General features: G+C 41.4%; 1 protein-coding gene across 1 annotated transcript; it reads left to right on the forward strand.

Annotated features, from left to right (window-relative positions):
• Nucleotides 1–7,804: 7,804 nt before the first annotated feature.
• LOC116611064 (piggyBac transposable element-derived protein 4-like) lies at nucleotides 7,805–11,269 on the forward strand. The gene is made up of 3 exons (XM_032371662.1): nucleotides 7,805–7,864; nucleotides 8,885–8,993; nucleotides 10,785–11,269. The coding sequence occupies exons 1-3, from the start codon at nucleotides 7,805–7,807 to the stop codon at nucleotides 11,267–11,269; spliced, it is 654 nt and encodes a 217-aa protein (XP_032227553.1).
• Nucleotides 11,270–11,502: the final 233 nt, after the last annotated feature.

The raw sequence follows: 11,502 nt of genomic DNA on the forward strand, positions 1-11,502 counted from the left end.
TTTAGCTTTCTATTTGAATTTATCTTTCAGACCAATAGATGCCGAGTATGTTGTTTTACGGAACACCTAGCCTTTTTGCTACTTGCTTCATTTTCACAATAGTGATTCGGCTTTCAAATGCACAACAATTTGGCGAATTCAACAAACAAGTGACCTTTTACCCTGCAGCGCTTTATGTTTCCCATCACCCCCAACAGCTCACTTTTTATGACGACACCAAATTAGCACATATTACGGCAGACCTTAGAACATCTCCGCTAGGTCCCAAAAGAACCATGTCAACGAAGTGTTCACAGGCTCATACAACGTTTTATAACCACCTCCTATCTACTGTTTTTGTTACGCGCGATACAATGCAACGCCAAATGTCTCTTTCTATCTTGACCGAGTGTAACACACTCCTATCCAATTTATACTATTATGAGACCGGAACGTCTCCCAGCATGTTATGCTGGTCTCTTCGGTTTACTTAGACTTCTTTACAAGAGCGCACTAGGGAAATGCGAAGAAAACCACGTTAAAAACTTGCGTGCGACCTTGCGTAGTATGACAAGCGAGCTACAAACTTCTCAACATTTAATTAGAGCGGTAAACGGTAAAACCGTTTATCTATTCAAACTCACAGACACAATGTCCACCAAGATAAATAGGCTCTCCCACAATATGCAACAAGTCGATCAGACGTTCAGAACCTGGCAAAAAAACAATTAGTGCTTATGTCACGACATAGTAGATGTCACGACAAACTTCTAATGGAATTTCTGTCAAAATATACGATGGAATCAAGCCACGCAATGAGTGATCTTCTGCGATCCTTTGAGGTACAGAGTACGGTGGACACTGTCATGCGTATCAACTCACGAAAATTGATTTTCATTTTCGAATTTCCGCAGTTTATCATTCCGCACATTCAGTGGCGTTTTCGTGAAGATCCCGATCTCGCTTTAACAACAGACGCGTTATCACACGGTATAAATTTGATCGCAGCCCCAACAGTCGAAGTAGAGCACAGAGCGAATAAAATCAACCTTCACATTTTAATCACAATTCCTGTTGTCAAGGATACTGGTTCCTTCTGCACAGTTGAAAACCTTAGCCCTTTAACTGTCAACCTAACAGGATCATGTGTCTCGGGGCCAATTCGCAAAAATGACCTTGCATTAATTACAGGCCCCTCGGAAAAATATATTGTAAAGCAAAGTGCCCTGTCCAAATGTTTTCAAAATGACAAAGCTTTTCTATGTCCAACCAACATACTACATAAAATAGGTAGTAGTGAATGGCTCGGTCTTCCATTTAACAAACATACTAAAGTCAAGTATGCAAGGAACTTTCTACCAACAAGCTGAGATACGCTACACCCGTTGATTGTATTGGGAGGACGAACCTATCTCTCAACAACCCACGACTCATTGCAAACAACGCAGGGAGCCCTGGAACTACGGCCTCTGCAGGTCTTTACACTCCCATGCAACGTGTCCTTTCAAGGGATGAAATCAGGAATAACAGACTGTTCGGAACGACTCGATGTTCACTTGCCAATATTTGCTGAGCAGTCACTTCAGTACGTAGATTGGCACCTCCAGGATCGATTTACACTGGACTTACATCACAAATCACTTGATGTGCCATCACAAATGGTCATCAACCAATCAGTGGCTAAAGAACTGGATAATGTTAACCTCACCTATGACTCTCGTTTGACGGAGCAGATCGCGGAAGCAAACAAACAAATCAACAAGATTCAAGAGGTTATCTTAACCTACTCGGATCAGATCCTGCTCTATGTCATATCAGACCTATGCATTTTAAACACGATCCTCTTCATTACACTGTTAGTCGTGTATTACCAGCACACGTACAGCAAACGCCACGTGCCTGCCACGTGCCACAAGTGTAACCTCAAAAAGAGGAACGATACAGAGAAAGAAACACTCAAAGAAAAACCAGGGAAAAACAAAAAGGAACAGGAGCCAATCATCAAAAAGCAAGAAAACATCAAGGTTACAAGAGATAACTAAAACACAAGAACAAGTGCAGCTTCCACCAGACGTGAGAACAACCAGCAAAAACTAAAATGCGCGCCAGGACAACCAAGTACACAATACAAAAAAAGTCAACGGATCATGCAAGTATTAACGGACATGATTACGGATATGGACAATCATATATTACTCATATTATGTGTGAACACTATATTCAAACAAAAGGAAATACATAAAGGACAAATGAACATTATTTTAACCACGTAATTATCAGCTATTACCTTGATTGATTGATTTAGTTGATGCTAATGCGTAATTAACTTTCGCTGATTTGTAGTTTTGTAGGACAGCCTTACCCGTCTTATGCGTTTCAGGGACTGAAACGAGTTTAAGAAGGGGGGACTTGTCACGTGGGAAAATATCGCAGGCTGTCGGGGCTACGCTACTACTTGCTACGCGGGAAATTATTGCTTGGAGTCGGGATAAGCTAGTACTTGCCAAGTGGGAAATTAATACTAGGTGATGGGTTTCGCTATTTTTATAACTTTAGCAGTTTAGTTAAATTACCGCCAACTTATACCGGGAGTTAATGATGCGTTTTGTTTAGTTATGAGTCAACGAGATTTGGCCCCTCCCCCAATGGTAGACGGGTCCATATTGTCGTGAATCGTAAATCGAGCATCTATGCCCGTTCCGTATTTATCAACCACCGGTAGAAAGTTGGTTTTGACTTCGGGAGCAGGTAACTCTAGGTATCGTTTAGGTCTAGTGAAATTCTAGTATAGCCAGAATTGGTATAAAGGAAGCAAGTGCAAAAATGATTGGAATGTTGTCGATCATTGTGGTCACGCATGAAGATTGTCATGCGCACTAGTTCGGCAAGCATGAAGTGCGTTACCTCCGAAGTCAACAATAATCATATAATCATTATGAAGGTCACGGAAAGTCCAAGGGTAACCCACTGGCATGCCTATGTTGGAATGTCGTTCTTCGAACACCCATTGGCTGAGAACCTTTATCCAAACGAAACTAAACGTTTGCGGGGTGTCAGTGAAGGTCTCTTGTTTGGGCTTGCCGTCATTAGAGAGCATACAAAAGGGGTGCGGTAGAAGCCGCAGTCAGATCTGGTAAAACTCCAGTTGGTAACAGCGAAGTAAAACCCGGCGGTACCTGTACCGCCCCAAACTACAGTCTACTCTCGTTGTTACACAACTATGTTGACAAAATGACTTTTTGGGATTTTCGCTCAAAATTTAATTCTGACTCTAAAACCCAATATTTGTGGCTAAAATGGCTGAAACCACTCTTACACTTAGACCTTGCCTAGGTCTATAAAGTTTTATTGAGTTAACCCCAATGGTAAGGAATGGTAAGGGAGATAACTCGTTTTAAATTTTGAAAAAAATGGAAATATGCTCCCATATGCTCCAAATCAGACAAACTATACGTTGTTGGAAAGCCCATACAATGGTCTTTCACCTTCCGTTTACTGCTTAGAAAAATATCAAAAAACAAAAAAGTATTTGCGAAAAAAACATGTCGGGCGGAAATCCCAAGACATAAAATTCGGTTTAGCGAGGGAGTTTGGTCGGATTCGAGGTCCGAGTCCATTTCCTTGATGTCCTTGACATAACGATTCCAACGATACCAAACTTGAAGCAATCCAATTTCAGAAAAGTCACTTTTTGCAAAAAAGTTCTACACAAGGTCCTGTATGGATTAGTAGTACACATAGTGGGTTGCCGGCCGAAGTGGAACCTCCGCTTCTGAGGTCGCGTTTAAGGTCTGATCTTCGGGTTCCCAAGTATGCTTGACATTGTCTACACGATAAGACAACTGATGTTTGGAATGGACGCTTTGTACCCGAGACCTGGAACAAACCTGGAGAAAGTACCCTTCACTTAAGAGGCTTTACACCAGCTGTTTATGGGGTTAACTCGATGATCTCCCACCGTTGGAAAGAGCAAGGATTGGGCTTCCAGAATACCTAAAAACATTTCTTAGTTGGACTTCAAAAATACCCGGAAACCTTGTCAGAACTTGGCCCAAAAAAATGGGATATTTGCCCAGGGTTATAATGATTTTCATCAACACCATTCATGACAACAACGTGAACTTCGATTAAAAGATTAGGGTGGAAATTGCCTTCCTAATCGATTGAAAAAAATTGCAGCAAATAAAACAAAATTTCCTTTTTATCTAGCTGCTCTTCAGAGATATTTTCTTTCTATTTACGAACCCAACTTTGAATTACGAGGATCATAAATGAAGGTGCAGAGGAAAAGTTCGACGCAGACAGGTACAGCGGCTTTTCTTTTAGACAAAGGCCATTGTTAGGACTTTTTTATTATAACTCGACCTTCTAACTTCCCAGCTACGGCCCTGTTAATCCAATCCCATATCGACGGTATATGGAATAGGTTATTTTCTGTTTAATTCTAGAAACTCACCCGAAGGACTCGTGTTAAAAAAAAAATCAATGGAGCATGTTGAAGAAGAGGGAGACGGTAGAGATTCTAATATTTAAGTGTATGTCGAGAGATGGGCATCGTTTTTGTGTTCCCTCTTATTCATTTCTTAAAAAAAAGTGGATTTCTATTTTCTATTGTTTCCCAGCTAGCATTCATGGTTCTTTGTATCTATGATATTTCAGAGATGCCATAGCTGCAATCGCAGCAATTCACTTGCGCGAAAATGTTGTGAAACATTTCCTTCCCCAACAGAAAAAAAGAAATGAGAGGGGATGGGAACGTGACCCACCAAAGAAGACATCTTTTTGATAGGGTAAATTTTTATTATTATAACGGAGCCAGCGAAAGGGGAGGTGGGAGGGGTAAAAGAATTCTGCCGGACTTACCGAGTTTCAAGGATATATTGAAAAGCCACGAAGCTCAGTCAGATGTTTCTTAAATAGGCCCATACTTTACAAATATCTGCATACCATACACAGGAATGTCCTTAGGAAGATGGACGCCAAACTTACTCAAGCACGGTTGCATCTCACGGCATATTCATCAGGGAAAATAGAATTCTAGTTGCTCTCACTATCTCTGTCAGGAAAATGACTTGGTTACACGACGGTAAGTTTATTCAATCCAAAACAATTCGCGCTGTTTGAACGATTTTCTGTCACTTTGTCTTTACTGATGATCATTCATTCAAACTGGTGATTTGGTTGAACCAAAACCAGAATACTAACTTGCTACTTTGATTTTCTAGTTGTAGTTTGCATTATCTCAGTCGTGGCTGTGGTCGTGGCTTACGTTAAACCTTCAATAAGCCTCTTCGGCCGAGTAAAAAAAACGAAGCCATTGTGGTTTGATGCAAAGGTAAGCCTTTGTTGAAGCGGCACACCTTTGTTATTCTTGAGTTCTCGCCTCTTTAGATATTTGCTCTTGAGATTCGACTATTTGAGTCAACTTTATATATTGCCCTACACGGTAAATGGAATATTCCCTGGAACTACATGGTATTTTAACTTGCTTTTGTGAAGGGCTCTCCAAGAGGTTTTTCCGGCTCTTCGCGAGTTTGTAGTGTGAACTCATGGATAGCGCTCACGACTTTTACCAGATTTAATGGGGGAACTTTCTGTCGAAGAGGGAGAAGATCTCCAAGCTATTTTTTTAGAGAACTTTCTATCCGGTTGGAAAACTGATGATTTTTTCGAGAGAAAAAGAGAGAATAAAACTGGCTTGTTTGGAAAAAAAACCAAAGAGTTATTATCTTGGAAAAGCTTTGTCCATTTCTTCTTTGATGAACACAAAGGATTCTGTCCAACATGTTGCAAGACTCCTTTCAAAACTTCAAGCGCGTTCTCTAGTCATTATTATAGAAAACACATTAAAATAAAAGTCAAGGAAAGTGATACGGGTGCCTATGAAAGCAACAACAACGTTTTGGTATCTGATCTCAGCGCTATATGGTATGAATTTGAGGGTTGTTCCAATAGACTTATCAGGAGTTGGAACAACTGCAGAATACCCCTTCACAGATAGCTGTACCCCCTTTTAAACTCATCCACACGTCAACGCGTCAACTCAACAACGCGTCAACTTAGCAATGCCTCAACTCAACACAGTGTCAATTCGTAAATGCGTCATCTCAACAAAGCCTCAACTCAAACAACATGTCCACTCAACAACTAGTCCTATAGTAGGGGGGCTCACTACTACTAGTGTTATATGTAAAGTATACAACTTTGTGGCCACATCCAAAGTAGTACGCGAGGTTAGCTTGCCAATTTCGAACAAGCCATTCTATTAAGTTGTGTGAAAACTGTATTTTCTTAACTCAGTTTATTTTTGGACACTCGGTCACTGGAAAAACAATAGCAGAGAGCTGTGCATTTTTTTTAATAAATGAGGCACACCTCGGCCTAACTTCATCGGTAGTGGTGCTCGTAAAAATGGGGAAAGAATTTGAGGGGGAGGGGATGATGGATATAGCCCGCAACTATATGTTGTTTATTGCGGAAACTTTGGCTGATTCAGATCTTAGTCGCAACATACCACATAACCGCGCAAAGACATCTTAGGTAAGCGACTCATCGCACACTACAACAAGTTCACTCTCAAAAACCAGTGACGTCACACACGGTTCTCGAAGAAAAAAAATGGCTTACAAGCAGCTCATTACTATAGCAGCAGACGACTTCTCGTTCGCCAGGAAAGTGGAGTTGCCATACATGAGAGCCCTAATTCAAAATTCTTGACGATTCCAATATACACATACCAGGACATATGGGAAACGTTGGCAACATCAGCGGTAGGCGCTCATTAGTCACGGGTGGATTTTTGCAGACAGTATGGATCACACTAAGATCTGGTACACAGCGCTTGCTCTTAGGATGTGTTTTGGGCCCTCTCTCCATCGACAATATGTTGGACTGAGACGAAATAGAGGATAACCAACAACAAATTTTCTATGCACTGAAATGAACAACAACAAAAGCAACCAAAAAATCTTAATACTCGAAGCTGTGAATGGATTTTAAGGCCAGGCGTGGCGCTTTCTGAACTCGCCCAATGTGTAAACGAGAATTACGACCTAATCACTAATACAGATATCTTGCACAAACTAGAATCGATTACTGACAAAATAGAACCTTTGATAAAGACACTGACGAATTTGGACACAACGGACAAACAGTCATCGGCGACTGTAAATGACATATACGTTGCTACTTTCCTTATTTTCACAACAGTGATTCAACTTACAAATGCAATTTGGTGGATTCATCGAAAATGTGACCTTTTACCGTGCAGCACTCTGTGTTTCACATCACTCTAGACAGCGCACATTTTATGAAGACACATAGCTGGATGATTCATCTTAGGCAGTTATCCACAAATCACTGCATGGGCCTTTGCAAAGTGATTCAGCTGGATGATTCATTCAGGAAGGTTATCGTTTTATCACTGGGCGGGCCCTTGCAACAAAGTGAAAGTGCTGGTTGTGGATGAAGTACACACAGTAGAAACTTGACGAGTTAATATATCTTATTATTAATTGCGTCATTTGCATGTACATGACAGATCCTATCAGGATTATATTTTGGGTCTTAAGTCTGTAGCTTCCCATCCCATTTGTTGAATATTCACACATAAAAGACAGAAACGCCACAAGGCACTAGCACAAGCCGTTCCTTAGCTCGATGAACAGAGGCCTGCCCCCTGGAGAGCAACGTTGCATACATTCAAATGATGTGAAAGAGGAAGTAAAATAAATTCATTTTTTCCCATAAAAATGTGAGTATATGTATCTATGGATGAAGGCCCTACGAGTCAGGGACTTTCTTATGTTCAACATCAATATACAAAATGGGAACTGGGCAGGAATTAACAGTCGAAGATGTGATGAAGGGGAGTGAGGAGAGCAAGGTAGTGCAAATGCCAATTACCGCCACAAGACTGCACTTTGGGGGCATGGCGCAACCTTCATAACAGTCACGCAGAAGTTACTGGTAACTGTTGAAGTTATAATATATAAGGTAAAACCTCTTTCCTAATCAACCTCGTGTGTTCTGCTCAATCACATTATATACATAGATAAAGCTTATGTTGCCTTTTTTTAATGCATCCTACAGAAATATCAGACCAGCTCTATCCTGTAGTGATGAGCACCTGTTTATGACAATTTCCGGTGGAAAAATTTGTCCAGCAGGTGTTTGCGTGGGAGCGGGGGCAATAGAGAAATCCAAGGTGACGCAGCTCACCACAACGCTCTTAAGAAAGGTAAGACGAGAACAAGTGTAAATCTGATTTATTCACAATGCTGAGAATCCTCATAGAATCCTTTAATGCCAGAGTATTTCCACAAACTTAAAGATCAGATCAAAGACAGACAAAATAAATAGGAGGATACCTTGTTCGTTTTGAATGAAAAAACACACACACAGGAATGATACCCTGTGACGCTGGAAATACTTCAGTGGATATTGTTACATGACAAGCAATAACTGCCTCTCATGGAAACAAGTAAAACATGTATGCACAGTCGTCAGCTCAGGTTTATTCAGCACCTATACAAACCTGGAGACTTCCTTTTGTATACTTTCTTTCCAATACATTCAAAAATTCGCCCTCTGAGCACCAAAACCAGCATTCAACACACACATGGTATGAGAAGAAAAAAGACAGACTCACGCACAAAGAGTTACTAGCAAACAAACTGTTCATTTATCTTGCTGTTAAATAGAATGGTCATAGCGATGTTAATGTAGACTCAGAATCAACCAAAAATATTTTCCTTGATACCAAGGGCTCTGCATGTGGCAAATGGGTACAGTCCTGTTTGGATATAATGCCAAAGAAGCATACAAGATGAACTGGCTTCGACAATGAGACTCTGTATACACAATGTGTCAAATGTGTAAACTTTTATCATAAAATGATCTACAGTACGCCCAGAAAAAGACCTCACAAACTAACCAACTCGAAGAAAAGGGAGGAACAGAATATGTACTACAAACAAACAGGACTACACCTACTCTTCTTGATACAGAGATAAGTAACATGCCTTATTTGGCTCAGTCCTTTAGCTTAGTGCTATTACAGTTTTATCTACTAATAATCAAGAACTTCAAAATACATGTACCAGTCCGTTTCCGTGTTTAAAAGTCAAACAAAACTTATATCAGGCAGAGATAATCATTTGAACAACATCATGGATCAGGTCCCATTTATAGATGATGCAAGAACTGGCCCAAGGGCACATGTCTGTGTGTCTGTGGCTGGCCAGGGAAAAGGTTATACAGGCTAACCTTGGTTTTCCACCGTGCAACAGTGAAAGCTAAATTCGTATCGTGATTGTAGAAATGTAACCTCTTTCACCCTTTATTCACTTAAAAAAACAAGTTTATAATAACACCAAAACTCAGAAAGATTTGAAAAGCGGAAAGCCAAGCAAACGTAACAATGCCACAACACTGGTCATAAGGTGAGCCACCTATTTAGATGAGAAACAACCATTTGTATGACCTGCCACCTGGAACAAGGCTACACACAATATGAGCCACCTATTTAGATGAGAAACAACCATTTGTATGACCTGCCACCTGGAACAAGGCTACACACAATATGAGCCACCTATTTAGATGAGAAACAACCATTTGTATGACCTGCCACCTGGAACAAGGCTACACACAATATGAGCCACCTATTTAGATGAGAAACAACCATTTGTATGACCTGCCACATGGAACAAGGCTACACACAATATGAGCCACCTATTTAGATGAGAAACAACCATTTGTATGACCTGCCACCTGGAACAAGGCTACACACAATATGAGCCACCTATTTAGATGAGAAACAACCATTTGTATGACCTGCCACCTGGAACAAGGCTACACACAATATGAGCCACCTATTTAGATGAGAAACAACCATTTGTATGACCTGCCACCTGGAACAAGGCTACACATAATATGAGCCACCTATTTAGATGAGAAACAACCATTTGTATGACCTGCCACCTGGAACAAGGCTACTCAGAAATCTTTTTATATTCAAGGATGCACTATTTTTGAGTTTTCAAAATAAATTTATTATTCTTCACATTATCATTTCATCATTATTTCTATTTGACCCTTTCACTATCAAAACGGCCAAAAGCGGCCAAACGGAAATGTGACGTTTTACCTGGAGCGGCAAAAAGCGGCCAATTTGCATACAACTCAAAACAATCGTCCAACTCCTCCCTAGGGAATTCATGCTGCAGGAAAACACGTGGACTATTGTTCTTACGACATTAGCCAATCAAATCCCACCAACCGCGCCTAACTTTTCATTGTATAAGGTGCCTGAGCGCCGACCGAAAACTTATCAGTCACCCCTGTACTGTCAACATGGCGGAATCTTTAGCGATCGATGCGAGCGAATTTAGAGCGATTTTTGGTGTTAATCTTGACGAGAATGATGATGTAAACAATTCGACGAGAGCGATGAAGATAGTGTTAAAAATTGGTCGGAGCAACTCACGCATTTCGACCTCGAGGACTTCACCGGGCAACAACGGTTGAAGAAAACGGTATCAGAAGATGCAAAAGCTGAAGACTATTTTAGCTTGATGTTTTCGGATGAACTTATTGGTTTAATTTCTGACGAAACTAACCGATATGCACAATTTATTATCGGGCAGAAGGCCGATAGAGAGGCACGGCTGGCGAAGTGGAAGGACGTCACTCCCGACGAACTCCGCATGTTCCTTGGGGTAGCGCTCGTGATGGGGATTAATTCCTTGCCACAGCAAGCCCTTTATTGGTCTCAAAACCCCCTATTTGGAAACCTTGGGATTCAGGACGTGACAAGACAAGGTTTGAAGAGATCGCCCAATTCCTGCACTTCAGCGATCCGAACAACGAGCCACAACGTGGGGACGCCGATTACGACCGTCTCTTTAAAGTTCGCCCGGTACTGAGCGATGTCTTAAAAAGTATCCAGCAAACTTACGAGCCCTCAAAGGACATGTCAGTCAATGAGGGAATGATTGCCTTCAAGGGAAGACTTGGCTTTCGCCAATATATGCCTGCAAAGCCGACGAAATACGGCATAAAAGTGTGGATGGCGGCCGACCCGAACAACGGCTACGTGTGCAACTACAAAGTTTACCTTGGGCAAGAAAACAGACAGCGTGTCCATGGACTCTGCTACGATGTGGTTATGGATATGGCTAAGCCTTTCCTTAACAGTTACAGACACATCTTCTGTGATACCTTTTTTACAACTGTTCGGCTTTTTGACTACTTGATCAAAAAACCTATGCATGCGGGACTCTGCGCGTGAATCGCAGGGAATTGCCGCCATGTGCCAAAGAGAAGTTGAAGCCCGGTGAAATGCTTCAGCGTCAGCGAGGCCAGCTCCTCTTCACAAAATGGCACGACAAGAGGGATGTCAGTCTTCTTTCGACAAATGTTTCCCCTCTTGAGCCGGGTCGCACAGTGAGAAGTATCGCAGCCGCGAAGAAATAGACATCGAAAAGCCGAAGGAGACACGGCGCACATGGGAGGAGTTGACCG

Source organism: Nematostella vectensis, chromosome 12 (genome assembly GCF_932526225.1).
Source record: "Nematostella vectensis chromosome 12, jaNemVect1.1, whole genome shotgun sequence".
NCBI lineage: Eukaryota > Metazoa > Cnidaria > Anthozoa > Actiniaria > Edwardsiidae > Nematostella > Nematostella vectensis.

Bases quoted from the DNA above. Each gene is read 5' to 3' on its own strand.
- LOC116611064 (XM_032371662.1), top strand. From the start codon at position 7,805: ATGGGAACTGGGCAGGAATTAACAGTCGAAGATGTGATGAAGGGGAGT. The intron at 7,865-8,884 runs GTAGTGCAAATG...AATGATCTACAG, and splicing joins AGGGGAGTGAGGAGAGCAAG to TACGCCCAGAAAAAGACCTC. The intron at 8,994-10,784 runs GTAACATGCCTT...CTTGGGATTCAG, and splicing joins TCTTCTTGATACAGAGATAA to GACGTGACAAGACAAGGTTT.